A 20,016-nucleotide genomic window follows, 5' to 3' on the forward strand; every position below is an offset into this window, starting at 1 on the left:
TTATCAGTGTTGTGTAGGAAGCCACAAACAACAGTTTGGCTTTTTTAACACTTTACTCGATATCTCTTCGCAGGTGATTCCCAGCCGATGGACGTGTGCTCAGTTCACCACAACGACAGCTTTCTCAGATACTCTGTCTCGTTGCTTGGATACGGTTTCTATGGTGATGTACTGACAGACAGCGAAAGGAAGAGATGGATGGGTCCTGCTAGATATGACCTGTCAGGTATGAGGACCGTCATTTATATAACCCTGGGTGAATCTACAAGCTAGGCCTTTCTACCTGGAGTTTATCCCCGAGTTGGCTCTTCCTGCCTTCGGTCCAGACTTTGGAGGATTACAAATATAAATCTAACACAGAGACTCTGCCTTTGTGGATTCAGTGCAAGTGTTTGTGTAGCTCCGTAGTGGGACTCACTAACATCGGCAAGATTCATCCTCCCACTGCGTCCGCACTTAAATACTTGCACACATTGTACTGGAAGGGGCTTTAAACAGAGGCAGCAAGTTTATGATTGAAATTATGAAACAGCAAAACTAAACTGGGTCCAACGGCAGAGATGAGTGTATAACAAGTTGTTAACGTGTGCATAAAAACTGCTTATTGAAAAATAAACCTGTATGATCTTTAGATATCACCTATTTAAAAATCCATTTGCCTGTGCATAGACAGGTTCGTTTATATAGAAAAGGAGCATTTATACTCAAATTGACATGTGTTCTGTTGCCCACACTTTGTTGTTTTGTTCCAGGTGTGAAAACCTTTCTGAGTCACAACTACTATGAAGGCTCCATCTCTTTCCTCCCCGCTGAGAACAACATGGGGGATCCCAGAGACAAGCTGCAGTGTCGATCCGGGTAAACACAGCATCACAGATATCCAACTCTATAGCTTTTCAATGTGCTTACTTATCTGATGCTCTTCAATAGCAGCGGTGCACCTGCCAGAGCTTAAATGGGATACTTTATATTGTCAGGAAGACTATCTGATGTGTTATAGACTGAAAGCACATTTGGTATTTTCAGAAAAAGGTAATGTTTGCATTTGTTATGGAGTCCAAAAACCATTAATCTGTAAGACTCCATGTTTCCTGACATCTATTTTACCATAAAAAAACATATCATTATGCTACATAAGGCGTTTCTGGCAGCAGACTTCTTTGAGGATTTCCTACAAAAGTGACTTAAATATAAATAGCTTAACCTAAGGTGGCCCCTTTTAAGATGGAATACATTTATTCCCTCATAATGAGTCATCTTAGCTCGTTAAAAACCTTGAATGTCACTAATGGTTTGATCATGATAAAACAAGGTTATGCTGATATTTTAGGTGCAGCGTCTGTCAGCATAAGCCCTCATCAAAGGATACGCAGTGGGAGATGTCAGAGGAGAAGGAAAAGTCTGATAAAGGTACGACTTTGGGGTTATCACACAAAATATGTCAAAGTAATCATACGGAAAAATGAATTTCTCTTTTCTCTGCCTCATTATCTGCTTGTTCGTCTATTTTGTAACTATTTCTAAACTTCTGAGACGTGTGAAAAACCCACGCTGTCTTTCTTCTCCCTTTACATTTATATTCTGCTATACCTGAGATGGACTTTAAATAATCATCTTCTCAAAAATCTAATTTTTTTCTTTTTTAGTTGGGGTTGTTATTCTCCCGCACCACGGCAGAATTCCTGATGAGATTCTTGATGAGTTATTGACGCGAAAATATAAACTGATTTTAGTGACACTGCACAACTCCCCGCCGTGCCCCAACAATGGAGCCTTTTTTATTTTTTCCACCTATCGATTTCCAAATCTCCCGCATCCACCCTTGCCTCTACTTGATGAGATTACATGTTCTCTGACAGGGTGGTGTCTGTCCGCTCAGCCTCGAGTAGGACGTCACCTCCTGTTCCCTCGTCTGTCCCCCTGACCGTCACAAACATACACACACATTTAATAATCTATGGTTCTCTCAACCCACTGACACTGCTGAACAAACTCCTGGAGGCATATGAAATACAGAAAGTAATTTTTAGACGTTTTTTCCTCTCTAATAAGTGTCATGATACTAAATTTGACATTTTCTTTCTTGGCTATTTGAGTCTTTCTATGGTTTGTGTGTTTTTCCTGTGTAAATGAAAAGGGGAACACAACCTGTTTGTTTGTGAGATGTGACAGACTTTTACTAATCAGGAAGAAATTTAGTTTTGCCAGCTCTGACAGGGGGTTTGTCTCATGCCAGTGCTGCCGTTTGTTTTGGGATCTTTTAGTTTTTCTCATCTTTTTTCTCATCTTTTTTCTGGCGACTCTCAGACCACTGCTAAATCAATGAGGCACGGCACACTCGCTCTGTGCAAATGAGCCAGCCTCTCCTCCGAAAGCAAATACTCATTTGGAAAAATATCTTCTTATGCAGTGCCTACAGTCGAATTCTTTTTTATTCCAGCTTTAATCACTGCTTCCCAATTAGAATATTGTTGTTTTTATGTAGCCTCAGCGGGCTTGTTATCGTCGGTTTGCGTTATCACCTCTGTAAGTTTGCTTTGCGAAATGAGGGAGAAAGGTAATGAATCGTTTTGCTTTCCCAGATCACATAATTTTCCCTCCGAGGTTTGGACGTCTGTGATCACTTTTTCGCAGCTTACTCCGGTGACTATCACCCCGGTGACAGGCACTGGCAGCCTCAGAGGATGATGCTGCTTCTTTGATACGCCACCATCGCAAACAGTCGCTAATCTCGGGGGAACAGAGCTGTGATTTGTGAAGTGAAACCGACACGTCTGTCTTTTAAAGACTCGGAGGCCACGTGTGCATTTAATCGCAACAAGCAAACTCGAGGTTAATCCAATCACTCTGCTATCCATACCACTTCCTCTTTAGATATTGCGAAGCCTTGCTTGGCTAAAATTAATTGCGTTTTGAAACATAAGACATTCAGCTCTCCTACAAGGGCAATAACACTCATTACTTTCAGCATCAGAGTTCCTATATTGGCTCAATCATCAGCTGCTCTGAGAATTCCCGCCAAGACATCTGGGTCCTAATGGACTCTGATAAGCATCAGTGCTGATGTGTAACATGCTGGGAACTTAACCTTAAGGACTCATAAAGCACTGGCAAAATAAACAGTGTAATTTCTAAACCCAATACCTGATGGTGCACAGATTATTTGTTTCAGTCTAACATCAGCACTTCTGGAGTTCAAAGGAATCCAAAGGTTTAGATTATTTTGTATCTAACTTGTAGAAGTAAGTAGCTGAAAGCTGACACAATACTTCAAGCTAAATCTGATGTGGCATGTTTGCAAACGCTGCGAAACTGCTTTGTAATAAATAAATAAATCACTGTTTAGTGTATTCACTGCAGCTCAAAGTCTGTTCATTTAAAAGTTTCAATATCAGATGGAGGGGGTTTAACATTGCGAAAAAAAGTCTAAAAGTTATAAAAAACACAACCGGTAATGCATGAACTTAGAGCCCCTTATACATCTAAAATAATTCATCTTGACTACTATACAACTAAGTGTTTTTCTGCATTGCAGTGGCATTCAATGAAATATGGAAAATATTAAATATGGAAACTTTGGATAGAAGGTATAGAAACAAAGGAGTCTTGTAAGTCGAACAGAAGCAATCACAGCTAAATGAACTGTATGTGTGGTCCTGCTCCAACTCTTGACTCCTCTGTTTCAGTTGGTGGTTGGAGGACTATCCGTGGAAAGTTCATTGCAATAAATGCGGCCAGTATGAGCTGCGCGTGTCCCCGCAGTCCAAAGGGTCTGTCGCCCTCTGCCCACCTCGCTGACGGCACCACAGACCTCATCCTGGTCAGGAAGTGCTCCCGTCTGGACTTCCTCACGCATCTCCTTCGACACACCAACAAAGAAGACCAGGTACGAGTAAAGCTGTATCATTTAACTGCAAAGCACTATTTAATTCATGAATTCATACCTCTAAAGTAAGTTAAGAAAACCGGTCCTTTAAAGGTCCCCTATACTCTTTTTCATCAATATATTATAGGTCTCGGATATATACAAAACATGTCTCTGAAGTGTTTGGCTCGAAATACCAAACAGATCATTGCAGCATTACCCATAATCCCCTCTGTTTCAGCCCTGTTTCAAAAGTGCTGATTCTGTGTCTGTTACTTTAGATGAAAATAAGGAGCCACTCCCCACACCCCTCTGAGAGATATTTGGTTAGAAAGAACACAATGGTGCTCTAGGAGGAGATTCAGGTGATAAGGTGGGCGGGGGTTACCTTGGTTGCTGATTGGCTAATGGTTACACAAGACAAAAAATCGTTATGACATCATAAAGTGGCCAAAATCTGATCAGCTCATTTTCAGACAGGTTTTTATATAAATGGATCAGGACAAAAAGTGAGAGAATCTTTTTTCCTGAAACCTTCAGAATCTTTTTACACAGAGGGGGACACATGTTTATGTAGAAAAGACAAGTGCATTTTGTATAATAGGTGACCTTCAAAGAGTCACTGTAATACAGCTACACTTTTAAACCGTTTTATTCTTCCTGTCAATCACTTTGGTGCAGAACACTTTCCTGCCGTCAGGAGTTGCTCGGTCCGTGCACAGATGAATTGAGAGTGAGTTAAATCTGTAGAAGAGCGAGCAGAAGGCAGGAGTTTGCCCACTTGCTGTGCTAGCACCTCCTTTTGCTGACTCGGCTCAATTTCCCAACTGTGGTTCACTTTAGTTCAAATGCCTTAGCCCGAGTGCCTTCCCACGTATCATAAATAACCTCCACCCTGGTCCGGGGAGGCACCGGTAATCGCTGCATCAGGGATATGCTGTAGGGAAGAACAGGCTGATACCAGACTAATGCCCTCTTAGGATAGCACAAGTATTGCCAGGGGAAGTCTGTTGATTAGTAATTATTACCTCAGGAAGGGCCTTAGGAAGTTCATCCCATTTAGAAGCATCTTGTAAGTAATTTCACCTGCAGTAGCTGTTTTACTGTTCACTTCACAGACTGTTTTGAGCTAACGGTTACATCCTACGCTGAGTTTACATCCACATCTTGACTTGTGCATCCAATTTGCACATTACAACGACTCATATTAGTCTTGAAAAAGATGTTAATGCAGATGTTATGTATTTGCAACATTTAAACGATCCTGTGGTAGAAAATACCAAAAAGAAAATTAAGGAAATAATGGAAAGTCTGCTTCTACAGGGAAATGTTGCATCTTGAGGAATGATTTTCCTGCTCTCTGTGACATGAAGCGTGCCCCTGGAATATCACGACCCCATTAAAATATACTACATCCAGATGACTGAATGAAATGATGTGAGCAAAATGGAATTAACAACACTCCCTGGTGATGCTAATTCAGAGAGCCCTAAAGATGATTTTATGACCGAGAATTTTCGCAATATATTAAAATCCAATACTGAGAATCTTTATTTTCTCATCTTAATTTACCCTGTTTATATTTTAATTTGTGCATTATTGAAGACAAACTGCTTGCTCTCATTGCTGAGTTAATTGATGTATTATCTGGGTCATTGTTACCAATTCCTTCTTGTACAGCTGAGGGCCTGTGTGGGTGGGACATGGGGAGCAAGCTGTATCTGTGTATTTGCACTGTATTGTAATGGCTCTTTTTACTGTATGTGTTAGTTTGATAATACAAGCTATTTCTGAAGCCTAACTATCTACTGTCAGACACAAGTTGAATCATATATCTGGGTTTAGCATGCTAACATGCTAAACTGAGGTGAACATTGTAAACATTTTCTAAAAATAAATGAGAACCTTCGCAGTTTATTATGCAAATGTTAGCATTGTAGCGCAGCTAGCTACGTTTATGGTTACTCCCTTTTAGAAGACTTTGGTCAATTGTTCGTTTTTGTTTCCCCGTGGTCAGCAATTAGCTTGTTCATTAGCTAGCCTTGTGTAAGCAAGTTAGCAACCCTAAAAACTGTTCCAAGCAGCACTTTCTTTGTCAGATGTTTGGCTAGTTTCTAGGTAATTTAGTATGACTTTACATTTTCATACAGGTAAAATACTTCTAACTTTATGAACGTTTTTTATTGGGGAAACGAGCCAATCTCTTTGAGCAGCATTGTTGATATCATGTGGGAACGACCAGCGACATGAATCATTTCGCGAATTATATCTCGTAAATGACCACAAACCTCAGTGGTATTGGTCAAGAGATGGCCTGATGTAGTGGTTTCTAGTTTGAGTCTGTCTCTGCTGCTTCACTTGCGGTACAGAAAGGTAGACAAGTAGTCGTATGAGTACGGATAGTGGGACTTTGCATCAAAGTTCAGTTAATATCAGCATCACTGTCCAGCCAAGCGGAGAGAAACAAGAAGTGAGAAGCGACTAAGCGTATTCATGGCCTTGTCAGAAAGCCTTTTAGGCAGACCGTCCAGCATGAATGCAAAGCGGTTGCAGTCATAAAGTGGGTCTGATGTGAAATAAATGGCTGTCACTCTGCTTTCGGGATGAGAGGGTGAGAAAGAGCAAGAATGAGGGGAGAAGGAAGGAAAAGGAGGAGAGGAAAGGGAAGGGAATAGAGGGAAAGTGGCACCCCGTGAAGTAGAAGAAAGTGCACTGGACAGAGCTCAACCTTTCTGCGACACTGAGTGAGATGAAAGGGGATTTTGACAAAATAATTTCTTTTCATCTCTCTCTTTCTTCTTATCCTCACTTCTCTATAGTTTGTATGCACCTCCATTTCATCTAACCTCCTTTGTCCCTCTCAACAGTTTGCATTTGATCTCTTGTTGGCCATTTTCTTTTATTGGAAATGGAGAGAAAGAAGGACAAACCTTAATGCCCTTTTGCTTTTTCATTATAAAAGCAGCAGGAGTCAATGAAAAGACAATGGAGATGAAATTAACTTTTTTACCTCACCCACGATGAGCCGATAATCAAAAGGGTTAGGTAAGGTAAGATGCACATGCCAAGAATAGCCATTAGATATTAAGAAGTGAGCTGGTTGGGCAGAGGCTGTCTCACTACGGTTCCTCAGCATATGTCTATGTCAATTCTCCATCAGTATTGAAATAAATCAGTTCAAGCTCTCCGATCTGCTCCGGTTCTTTGCTCCTGGAATTTCATCACAAGCAGTATGTTGATTATATATAATAAAACCACTTATTTGACCTTAATCCATCAAGTCCACTTTTCTGAAAAGCTACTTTGAGAATACACAGTGAGTCTTGAATATCAAGATTCAAGGTTCAAGGCTTTTATTGTCATTCGTACATAGCTACAGTGTAGTTATGTCGATGAAAATCTTAGGTCCTAGGCTCCTCCAACATTGCAACACAATAAAACAGATAAAATAGTGCAAGTAAATACAATAAAATAGAATAGAAGTAGTGCCATCACTGTCTGTTATTGAGTTCTGTATGATGGTTGATATTTCCTTGTGACTCTCTGGATGAAGGATGCATGTCAAAGTGTATCTAATGACAAAAAAACACTCTAAATGCATTGACTTTTCAAAAAAACTAGAAGAATTTGACGCAAAATATAATTTGGTGAAGCATAAAACAAGATGGACTCTTGTGTTCCTTCCCTTGCTGCAGTTTGAGATAAAACTCTTCAAGTGCTTCCGGAGAGAGGCGCTATTACCCTTTGAACGATCTGTGGGCACATCTGTTCCCTCATCCATTCATCTCTCCTTCCTCTGCTTCCTTCCCTAGTTTGACCACTCGTTTGTAGAGGTCCACCGGGTGAGGAAGTTTAATTTCCAGCCACAGCTAAATGAGATGCATTCTCTAGAAGACCTGACTGAGACTCCAAATAAGACAGGCTTCAGGCCCATATGCTCTGCTCAAACAAACTACAACTACCAGGACTCCCACAGCAGCTGGAACTGCGACGGGGAGATTCTACCTCACGCTGCCATCCGTGTCAGGTAACTAATCACCGAATCACCTCGTGTACAATGTACAAGTCAACTCCAAAAAACCTGTGGTACTTATTTCAAGCACATTGTTTCTACATGTTGTGCTAGTCATAACTGAGGTGCAACCGAACAAAGTTACAAATAATTTAGACAGAAATGTTTAATAAATTAAAACGTCAGTCAGGCAACAGGAAGGGACTTCAAGAAGTAACTTATCCAGGCCAATAAATAATATAACTCCTTAAATGACAGATTGGTGTGTGTAAACTTTTTTGTTGTTGATTAAACAAACAAGATGATAATACGTTAGCTTAAGAGTTTCACGTCGTTATGCTAAACTAAGAGTTCTATTAATACTTTTTTTGCAATTAAGCAAATAAACACATGTTCCAAACTGTAGATAGATCAAGAAGAGGGATCTGGCATTGTTGTTCTGTAACACCATAACAATATGTCCTTTAAAAGTCAAAATTGAGGACATTTAAGTCATCCTGATAGCTGGTGATAAGGAAGTTCTTCTACTTGGCCAGACAGAAATGAGAGCAGCAGTGCCATTAGCGCTGCGAGTGTCCAACAGTGGGTGGTAAGGAGACTATTTCACTGTTCCCTGCTGGACGATCTTTGCAACTCGATGGAATTAGCCTCCCTTATTATTCTGGCTCTGTCCACACTTCAGCCTTCCCCACTATCAGATCTCTACACAGCCAGCGTGGCACGGCTGGAGGCATCATTTATTTCACGCTCCATTGTACTTTGCCAATGATGCATGGCGCTGTAATGTTGCTAATTTAACGGCCCTCCCCATGTTAAAAGGCTACTCCCCTTTAATTAAAGCAGAAGTCCGTCCTTTATTGTCTCTTCCTCTCGGCTAATCGTTCTTGGAGTGAGCCAGCCAGAGTGCTATGCGGATAATTAATGGTAACAGCCCAGGCGAAACGGCAAGAAAGAAAGAATTTTGCTTTGAAAGTCAGAAATACAAATTTTAAAATCTAAGTTGCCACAATGACTGAACCAAACAACTGAAACAAGCTATGATGCTGTCATGAAATAATGGCAACAAAATAGTGCATTCTTGATTTTAGAGTTATTTTATATATTTTATTAAACTTTTGGTATTTATTATTCACATTCGGAGGGTATTCTGAAAAAAAAAAACTGCATGTTGAGTTAAAAATTGTGATATACTGCGCTGTTCCAACATTATAACTATCAGTGAAGCCTGCGAGTAAACAACAGGTGATCCAGTAAAAATAAAAGGTATCATTTCTCAGACAAAGGCAAAAGCCATAATTAAGGCAATACAACTTACTGTACCATAAAAGCCATCTTGCCTGTTTACGGCTTATTTCTCTGCCCGTAAACTTTTACCTCGTATGCGTCAGGACGTGTTATTATTGTGTCATTATACTTTGTCAGCCCCATCTGTATTCCAACATCTGCTTTAGGTCGCTCTTTAAAAGGTAGTTATACTTAACACACCACAACGATTTCTTAACTTTCAAGTTGGCTTGTCAAGTCTGCACACAGGGGGGCCATTTCCTTGCTTGTACATCTGCCACATGGACAGTAAAGTCTCATTGAAATGAGCACAGTCATTAAGTTGATGGTTTGTTATTCGGGCTAAATGATGCGTTTTGCATGTGTGTGCATGCGTGTGTTCATGTGTGTGTACACTCTTTTTTCCCCTCTGCAGTGTCCAGCCCCAGTTGATCAGGCTGTTTGCCCGGGGTATCGAGGAGCAGCAGCAGTGTTTGTTAGAAGACCCTTGCACACTGTGGGCATTGGAACCAAACACACACTATTCAGTGGACTGAGAGCTAGATCGGACAATTAGCTGCTAGGAAACAAAAACTGAGTTGGCAATATTGTCCTGGAATATCAAAAAGTATGAACCACAAACGATGGCATCCTATCCCTCCTTAGTGTAGTAACTTCAACAAAAATAGCAGGAAGTCCTCTCAATGCCCTCAAAGGTGTGGCTGCCATCCCCAGCCATTAAGAGGAAAAAGTTATTTTGCACTCTTTGTTGTCACTAAGGAGATCCATCACTCAGATCTCCTTGCTGCGCTTGGGGCTTTAATGTGCAAAATTGCATCATGCAGCTTTAACCCAAAACTGACACAGCTGCTAGTGCCAGCACTGCCAAATTTCAAACCTCCGATTCCGTTCTTTTATCTGTACTTTTTGGAAAAAGGCAGATTTCGAAGCTCAGAGGATCTCAAGGCGCCAGATGAAACGGAGCTGAACAGGACTGATCTGGACTCAGCCACCACAATCGGCGGGAGGGTTTTATACTGCCATGAAGAAGAACACAAACAGGATTTCTCCCTGTGTAGCAAAGAGAGACAGCCAAGGAGATGATGCTTTATTTTGGGGAAAGAGGAAGAAAGCAAGTAGCCAAACTGGATAGACATGAAACGCCACATGCAATCCGATCATCCCTTTTTGGGAGAGAAATAACATTTCATCTGTGACCCAGGTGAGAGCCGATATGAGCCAGGGGCTCTAATGAAAAGAGCTGAATACCCTGCTAATACACTAACAGGACCCTGGTGGATTCTGGGTAATAAGGCAAAGTGGTTGCTAAGTGATTTGGTGTGTCTCAGCACTGCTGCACCTGTGGCTCTGAACGCTGCTCCTCCCTGGCCAAAAACCACTGAAAGTTGAATCATCATTTGGTATTAGCCAGGCTCAGAATTCTTCACAGTTTTATTAAAGATTATGTATTGTATGGCTGCTAAATTAACCTTTTGTGCTCCCTTCTGTGAAGCAAAACCATCAGAGAATGCTAGCCTACTTTCGCATTTATAAAAATAGGTATATTAAACAACATCGACAATAAAAAGTGTGTGTGTGTGTGTGTGTGTGTGTGTGTGTGTGTGTGTGTGTGTGTGTGTGTGTGTGTGTGTGTGTGTGTGTGTGTGTGTGTGTGTGTGTGTGTGTGTGTGTGTGTGTGTGTGTGTGTGTGTGTGTGTGTGTGTGTGTGTGTGTGTGTGTGTGTGTGTGTGTGTGTGTGTGTGTGTGTGTGTGTGTGTGTGTGTGTGTGTGTGTGTGTGTGTGTGTGTGTGTGTGTGTGTGTGTGTGTGTGTCACTGCAGCCAAGACACTGCTGCTAACACAAGCACCTAAAGTAAAGAGACACACACACACACACACACACACACTGCGGCTTTTAACACCATAACAGCTTGCTCCTCACTTTGAATCCAATAACTCTGTTAATGCTGACTCTCAATGTCTGTAATGTTTCACCTCCAGTGCCCACTTTTGTTAGTTTATGATGTTCTTTCAAGGAGTGGGATGCATTGAATCCTCTGAACACTCACACAAACAGATACAAATGTATATTCAGACACACACAGAAACTATGAAAGTGAGGCTTGCTTTCAGCTATGACAGATCATCAAAGCTAAATAATTTAGCAATTTGTGAGTGACAATGCAAACAAAGATGAAATTAAGCTTGAATGTCTACTAACTTCTGTCCAAGCAAACAAACTATAATGTTATTGAAGCAATAATAAGCTAGCAGGCTTAGAAAACTAACTTAGCCGCATGGAATTATACTTGAAAAGTTAGAGCTAGTTAGCTTAGCCCGCTAACAGTAGCACTGATTCCCAGACATTAAAATGCTAAATCAATCATTTTGAATTCAATTGGACTTTTTCACTTTATTAAATCTTGCTGCTCTCTATCTCTGCATATATAAGCAGCAATACAAGTGGATAAGTGAGCTTATTTGATGATAATGCTCAATAAAGTTGTTGAAATGTGTTTATTTTCTTATCCTGTGCTTGATCTCCATGGTGTGCTTGACACTAGTGATGTGTCATTCCCTCTTTTTCTCTCTTACATGCTTCTCCCACGCATTCACGCAAAGGTCGGTCAGCGCTCACTTGCTCTGGCTTTCTCACTCTTTCGCTCTTTCTCTGTCTCCCTGAATGAGTGGAATTTAATAGGGTGCTCTGATGTGAGCGAGATGTTTCATTAAAGAACATCAGACTTCAAAGGTCTCCGCTGAGATGGAGTTGTAGTTCATGGCTTTATGCTGTGCTCATTCTGCACACAGTCTGGTTTCTTGTTTCGTTTTTTAAACCGAAAAAGGCAATTTAAAAGTGTTGAAAAGTAATCTGAATTTGGTAACTTTAATAAAGCAGTTATCTGGAGTGCCACGTAATCCCACACATCTTGAAGTTACAGACAATGCAGGTTATTCCTACAGATGACTTCACAAAACCGAACCAACAGCTTTCACAAGTAATCAAAAATCGATATGGATGTGTCTCGGGCCCACACCATTTTTTGTACAGCCCATGCTCTGGTGGAACTCTAAAAAAGTTTAACAAGCTCATCAGAAATAGGTCTATACCCGAGGTGTCCAAAGTCAATTAAAGTAATTTAATTGACATTGAACAATTCGACATTTCAATTAAATAAGCATCTTCTCAGGCCAAAGAACATTAACAGAAGGGAACAAGACATAGAAATGAGCATCCTCCTTACCCAAGTTAATGAAATTAATGTATGGTAAGCATAAAGGGCTCCATTAATTTAACATCAATAAAGTTGAAGGACTCGCAAGGGATTGATTTTTTTGTATCTATCAAAATTAATGGAGCAGAGCTAACATGCTGGTATATCGGTTTTAATCATGATTCAAGTTAGCCCTTCGCTTCCCGGACAAACGTCTTTTGCCCCATGCCCCAAGTTTTAAATGTTATGTTCACAATGCCTGTAACATCGGCCAGACATAGCAAAATAACAAGATTATACATTAAGTAATCTATACATACTAAGCCCTGCTTTAACGGAAGTATCTGACGATAAGGTTTATCATTGTTCTGGCTATTTTATGACCTGTAATTGACGGAGTAACAGAATCAGTTGCGTCAGTACAGAGCAGAAAGTCAGAGCCAGGACAACATTAAAGCCAAGAAGAGCTATTGTGTGGTCCCATAAACTGTGAAGAGTGTGACTTTAATTTCTGAGTGATACTTTCCAAAGGACAAATGATTAAATTAAGGTTGTCCTTGTCGCTTAAATTCCTTTAATCCACAGAGATTTAAAAGTTATCTCTTGCCACTTGTGGCTTTCAAAGTGTGACTGTGCTGACCTGCTGCTTTAACAGGTGTTGAGTTATCTGTAATAAAGCGACCGTTTGTCCTTAAAATGGAGGTACATTACTCTGCTATGGGGTCTAGTATGACCGCAAAGACAACAGGGATTTACCGAGCTCCCCTGTCCTCAGTGGCAACCAAATTGTTTTCCCTCCCTCTGTCTTTTCCCCTCATTTTCTTGCTTTGCTACTTCCTTATTGATTTATTCTCCATCTGCTTGTCGGCTGCCCCCCTGAGAGCCACTATCTCATTCCCACATCCTACCTGCGACGCAAGGTGAGACAAAACAGCAGCAAACACCCTCTACCGCAGACAGACACACACACACACACACACACACACAATAACACACACACCGTGGCTACTGTTCTCAATTCACCAGTGTCTTTAAACAGAGAAAGAGTTCTTAACAGGAGATGACAGTGCTGTTGTGTCCCCTTGACACTCTCATTGACTCTCTGTCCCCTCTCACCTTCACACACACACACACACACACACACACACACACACACACACACACACACGTTCCCCCCTTATGTGCCCAATGCCCCCATGTGAATCACACCTGGCACGCACACACACACACACACACACACACACACACACACACACACACACACACACAGCTCTCCAATGAAGATTACCACTTAAAATATAATAGAAAAACACATTCTCATCATTTTGTATTTTCCCACATCTTGCCAACACACACACAAATACATGCACACCCATTGAGGTGACCTAGTGGCTTTATAATGTGTGTATTGACCTACTTCATATATTATTACTGACTCGATTTGGCCTTTTTGACCAGTTTCTCCAATTAGGAATTAAGTATGACTTATTTTTGTACCTTACCAACATTGTTTCCCCTAACCTTTGACTTGTTTCTCACCACACACACTGTTCTGCGGTGATGGCATGTGGGCATGGTGAGGTCAGGTAAAGGTGCTGCGGTGGCAGGAAGCATTACACCAGCCGCAGTAATGTGACACCAATAATTATAGAGAGCAAAATAGCTGTTTTCCCACAGCATGCCAGCTAACTAAAGCCAAACAAAAGTAGAACAATTCGCTTTTTTGAGAGTCTAGGGGTAATTGTAGGTGGGTGGTGTGAAAACAATGTTTTGAGAAACACAGAAAGAGGGACATGGAGAGCAGATATTGCAGGGGCGGTGGTCAAAACAGCAGCAGTGCTGTTGCCTACTTCCCTCTGTATTGATTGGAAAGGGCTCCCTGTGAGAGATTTAGATCAATGAGGCCATAACAGTCCATCTTCTCAGTCAGGAGCAACTAGCAGCCTCTTATCTCTCACTCTGCGTCCCTCGCCCACACACACCTTCACTCACACATTTCTACTAACTAATGCACTCGCACACGCTGGAGGTCAGGCCTCAAAGCTGGAACCATGCAATGTTTTTTAATCAATATATTATTATGATATCCATTTGTGAGGTGGAGTGTGGTGAAACACTGCATTGTACACAGTTGGGGGGGCTCTACATGCTTTTCTACTGATCATACATGTTTCATTGACGATTTCACTCAGAAAAAACGTGCGATTGCATTTAAGTTATTCGTTGTCATGATGATGTTTTGGTGCCGTTTTGTCCTTATCTTTGAGAAAGAGGCCTTATATGCTTTTTCTCTTCCCTGTAGTGTGTTTGTGTGCATGTAAATGGTCTAAAAAGGCTAAAATCCCATAGTTCCCTCCAGAGAGGTTTCTCTCCCACACACTCCTCCCCCCTGCCTGAAACACCTCCATAGTACTCCTTTGTTTACTTCCTGAACATAGTGACATCACGTTGTAACACTTGCGCTTCTATTGGCTAGTGCTGCAACATATAGCACATTATAGGCTAAGGGGCGGGACATCTCTAAGCGGTTGACCAATCACAACAGAGCCGACTGGGCTCTGGTTTCAGACAGAGGGTAACTGTAATTGAGTGTAACAATGCAATGATAAAACATGTCAATATGTGAGTATGTATTCATAGTAAAATAAATTGTAATACATTTAAAAAAACAAGCGAGCAGGGGCTCTAATAAAATAATCAATATATACAGTGGAGGAGTCACTCAAACATGTTAATTGGAAAGAAGCCTGGTCCCTGTAGCAGTAATCAATGAGAAAGTCTTTCAATTCTGATAAGACATAAATATTTCTGTGCGTCTGCAGTACTGATGCAACTCTATTGATCTTCTCCATACAGTGTTTGCACTACCAAATTAAGTGTACTCAAGCAATGCGTGCATACTAAATAAGGTTTATTTCTGAGTGTGCTGCCGATGTACATTACTCTTCTATGTTAATGAAATTTGATATGTCATACAATTATCATAGTTTACTATTTGAGCAGTTAAGGCAAATGTATGCTAATTTTGTAGGAAGGGTTCAAATGTGTGCAACAATCAAACACTCTTTTTCGGCTGTGGGCAGAATTCCCTTCGAGCATTGTATACATTTATCAGTAATACCTTTTACAGAAGAAATAGTGCAATTGAAAAGTATAATTCTCTATGATCTAGGACTGCCCTAATCCCTTATATCACTATCAACCATGACACAATCTATCAACTTAAAATACAGATGGTTTTCATTGTTAAGATATATTGTTATTCAATACAAAAACACTTATTTTTTCCCAGAGAGACGAATAACATCTAGAAATGCTTGAAGGAATTCTTAAATCTCTAGGGTGGAATCATGCGAAAATACCTTTTTAGCAATAATTATTTATACGTAGTCTCTCTTGCAAATCAAGCCCTCTAAAATTGTCAAACCTTGTTGACAAGAAGTTTCGTGAGGCGGAAATTACTACCTAAAACAATAACAAAACCAAGCGGAAAATGTACTTTCCTAGATTTTGTTTTCTGGTAAATAACAAAATGAAACAATATTGGATTCTCAAAGTGACATGTCGTTTTTTTCTCAGCCCCAGCAGAGCCATAAATACACTGCACAGTTACAGAGGGGGGGGGTAAGAGAGTCAGAAGTGGCAACACAGCTTTCAGAGGGTATATCTCAAAACTTAAACCAAAATTATCTTCATGGTTTGATACAATCAATTGTAAACAGGCAGATATTACCTTATGTAATTAGGTCAACTTCCAACAGTAAGTTAGGGTAATATGTGGAGACATTTGCATTAACTATTAAAAAGCAACTTCACCTAAGGCTAGCCAAATACGATTAAACTCAAACTTTCAAAGTGCTGCTGGAGTTGTACCTGCTGAATGCACAGTGGCCTCTGCCAGCAGGCATGTGCAGAGTACTTTGCAGTGACAAGTCATTACCTCAGCTGCCGCTTTGTTAGCAAACAAGTCCTCCTATTCAAGTGATTAACAAGTAATGAGTAGATTGCTCCAGCAACAGATTCCCTGTTTTGTGCAGACACACATAAAGCCAGTTGCGCATGCATTCAGATAACGTGCTGGACTTTATTTTCTGCTAAGCACAGATGTTATTGTGTTCCTAATGGTGCTTGAAGTAATTACACCCTGTAATGTTACTTGCCGTCTAGTCCTCTCCAGCATGCCTCAGCATGGTAGCTCAGAAGTACCATCCACAGACACCATTCTCCCCTTAATGACTCCATTAGCCAGAATGCATCTGAAGTCGCTTCTTCTTGTGCGGGGATACGAGGCATGCTTCAGCAACAGCCTAACTGACTGCATACAAGTTGGTCAGTGGGAGCAAACACACAAACAAGTTAATAGTAAGGAGCGTAAAATAGCTGTGTGTGTGTGTGTGTGTGTGTGTGTGTGTGTGTGTGTGTGTGTGTGTGTGTGTGTGTGTGTGTGTGTGTGTGTGTGTGTGTGTGTGTGTGTGTGTGTGTGTGTGTGTGTGTGTGTGTGTGTGTGTGTGTGTGTGTGTGTGTGTGTGTGTGTGTGTGTGTGTGTGTGTGTGTGTGTGTGTGTGTGTGTGTGTGTGTGTGTGTGTGTGTGTGTGTGTGTCTGACTACCTTATGGGACACATTTCAGACTAAAGACCAATTGGGGTGGCTTGTGCAATTGGGCACAAGACTAGTGTCCCCAATTGGAAAAAGGTTAGTGTTGGGGTAAGGGTTAGGCAAGTAGAGGTAATGGTTAGTGTCAATGTCAGGAACTCAATGTAAGGGTTAGGGTTATGGCTCAAAAAGTGATCCTATTAAACAGAGAGCTCAAAGATCTGAATAAACGTAGACAAAACTTTTATCAAACAATATGAAAGGTAATGTCGAGCATGTCATCATACAGTACTGACATTATTATTTAGCTCAAGCACTGCTACTGTATGCCTATTTACAGCCTTATGGAGCTACAAGCATTTCTGTTGACTTCTGCTAACCTACTCTAATTCCTGTGGTTAGCAAGTAACACCATACACTTGTTTTCAGAAAACTTTAGTTTACTAAAGCAACTAAACATTTACTAGGAAATACCGACATTCTTCAGAATAAGCAGGTTTTATGAAAAAAGCTCACTTCATACTCATATTTAAAATGTACAAAAATAGCTGAATTAATCAATATCTTACATTCATGCAATTATGCTAACAAAAATAGCATAATACAAGCTCCTCATTGTGAATAGCAGGGTTATTCACTGACACAATATTTGGACTGGCAATGCCTGTAATTTCTGTGCATCATTTAGAGTTTGGCTATATTTGATTTAAATTGCGATGGCAGTTGTGAGGTTGTTGATTTATATTGCCAGCACAGTCAATCAGATCTGATCAAAGTACACCCACACAGAGAGGAAGCAGATTAACACTGTCGAAAATATAAACTTAGACCATGATTGTTTATCACTTCGCAAGAATATAAAGTGAGAATATATTACTTAGGATTTCCAACCAAGTGTTCAGAGGCTTTAAGTAAACTGGAAGCTATCTAACCTGAATTAGCTTCTTTTTAAACAGCTTCCGTCCGACCTCTAGCCTTGGATTTAACTTGGCACGATGTCTATATCGCCTTCCTGCAGCACAGGATAGAAATGCTCCTTTCCTCTGTCTCTCAGTCTGTGTCAAGGCAAGGTGCAGCACAATCCAATATTAATGCACCTCATCCAGTGTGACTGAAATGACTGCCGCTGTAAGGCAGTTTGCCCTCCAGAAAATTCTAACTGATACCTCCTCTCTCCGGTCTCCAATCACCCTTACGACCCGAGTCTCAAACCCCCCGAGGGGTATTTTGTTTAAGTCATTTTCCTCCGCCTCTCCTCCTTCCTCTTCTTCTTCCTCCTGCCACCGACTTGTTTTCTGGTTATGACTGTGGATGATTGAGGCGCGCTGCTCCAGTGTCAGCCCTGCTCCCGGGGAGAAAGCAGCAGGACATGGACAAACAAGAACTGTCACCTTCTAAGAGGCGTTCAACTGACATTGGGGGATGAGTGTGAATGTCTGTGTGTGCAGCCTTCTCCCTGGGGGTAGACATCTTATCTCAGCACGTCGGGGAGAAAAACAGGCCAATATGTTGGTGCAAAGATGTGCCATGGGTAAGAACGGGTACAAGGCCTTCTGATTTACCCGCAGAGACAGGACCATAGGGCGTCCCACTCTACTGTGGGACCAGCCATCGCTGTCCAACTCTGGGAGACATGGAGGAGGAAGAGAGGGGAGTGATGGAAGAAGGAAAGACATTCTGTTGTGCCATCATTTAAATTATTCTAGTCATGTTTATCTCTGGCAGTGTGTAGCTGTCATATGGTTGTGAGATCCAGCATTCACAAACTAGAAGTCCATTTATATTATTGGTTGTCAGCAGCACATGCTTCCCTACCAGTGGGATTACTGTTTTTGTATCCTCCAGAAACATGAGCAATCAGTGCGCCTTTAAAGTGGCATCGTTACGTTAGATTACAGAGTTAAATACGTAAATTAGGTTTTGTCAACGTTGAGTTTTACCCCAACCTCCTTCCTACGAAGACTTTTTTTTTCTTTAAACAATGTTGCCTTACTTCCTTAGTGGCAACCTTGCACTTCCTAGCTGACAATGATGTTGCTTGTATTCAAATTATAGTGCATTATCTTCAGTCCTTCAATAGTTCGTCTCCATTTATTTTCTTTAGGATGCAAGGGAATCACCTCTTAGGGCACTTTAAGGTAGCAGCTGAGATGGAGATGTCCAGTGCCAGAAGAAATGGGAGGGCGGGAAAAGAAATGTGGACTTCAGTCCAATGAAGGCAATATTTGCCAAAGAAAGTGTTGACAGTAAAAGTGATGCAGTGGCAGACCAGATTCCTTCTTACCAGGTCATTATTTTATGTTCTAGCACTCCTCTGTTAAAAGTCGACACAGCTCAAAGTCGTGTACGTTTCTGGAGAAAGTCACATGTTTCTTGAATAGAGGCTGAAATGGTGTTGTAGCTTCGAACATGTCAAAACCTGGCAAAAGTGTTTATAGCTGGATGAAAGACTACACTCAAAGGTAAGGCTAAAACTTTCTGAAAGCTGTCATTACGATGGGGATAAAGTGGCCCACTTTGAGACAGTTACTCCTTCAAATGCGTTCATGCTGTTGAATGTACGCAGGAAAAGTGCAGTGTGAAGGCCGAAAGAAAAACATAGAGCTCGAAATAGACTTTCAAATCCTGCTTTTTATTTTGACCATTCAACAAGCGCTTTGTTTGAGGCGCACTGACAACTTAAGTCCTCAGTCCCGTTGGGGGAATGACAGGGTGATGTGTCTCCAGCTGTGTTCCTAGAGCTACAGTTGCAATTTCGCAGAGGCTTCATCCCCTAACGGCAGTATATTGGCTTCAAGGGTGACCTGTCACAATGATGGTCACTCCAACCATCCATCCGGCTAAGAAAAGGTTATACACTTGTGATAGAAACACACAAGAACATAATTATCCTCGGCTGATCTCTGCTTGTTTCTTTGAAGTAAAACAACTTCTGTTTATGCAATCTGTTTCTTATACAGTATGTACACTTTGCCTGGTAAACATATCCTTTGCTTATGTTGCAGACATGATAAAACCTACACAGTGGCAAACAAATCCCACTAGCATTAAAAGAACTAGCTTGACTAT

At 41.1% G+C, this 20,016-nt stretch overlaps 1 protein-coding gene across 1 annotated transcript in view; it reads left to right on the forward strand.

Annotated features, from left to right (window-relative positions):
* cerk (ceramide kinase) overlaps positions 1-10,770 on the forward strand; it is a 41,640-nt gene extending 30,870 nt beyond the window's left edge. The window contains exons 8-13 of the mRNA XM_034131627.1: positions 74-226; positions 753-858; positions 1,331-1,410; positions 3,687-3,886; positions 7,678-7,892; positions 9,577-10,770. Of these exons, the coding sequence (XP_033987518.1) occupies positions 74-226; positions 753-858; positions 1,331-1,410; positions 3,687-3,886; positions 7,678-7,892; positions 9,577-9,697 (875 nt within the window). The 3' untranslated portion in view covers positions 9,698-10,770. The remainder of the gene's footprint in view (positions 1-73; positions 227-752; positions 859-1,330; positions 1,411-3,686; positions 3,887-7,677; positions 7,893-9,576) is intronic.
* The last annotated feature ends 9,246 nt before the right edge of the window (positions 10,771-20,016 follow it).

This window comes from Trematomus bernacchii, unplaced genomic scaffold, assembly GCF_902827165.1.
Source record: "Trematomus bernacchii unplaced genomic scaffold, fTreBer1.1, whole genome shotgun sequence".
In the NCBI taxonomy this organism is placed as follows: Eukaryota; Metazoa; Chordata; class Actinopteri; order Perciformes; family Nototheniidae; genus Trematomus; species Trematomus bernacchii.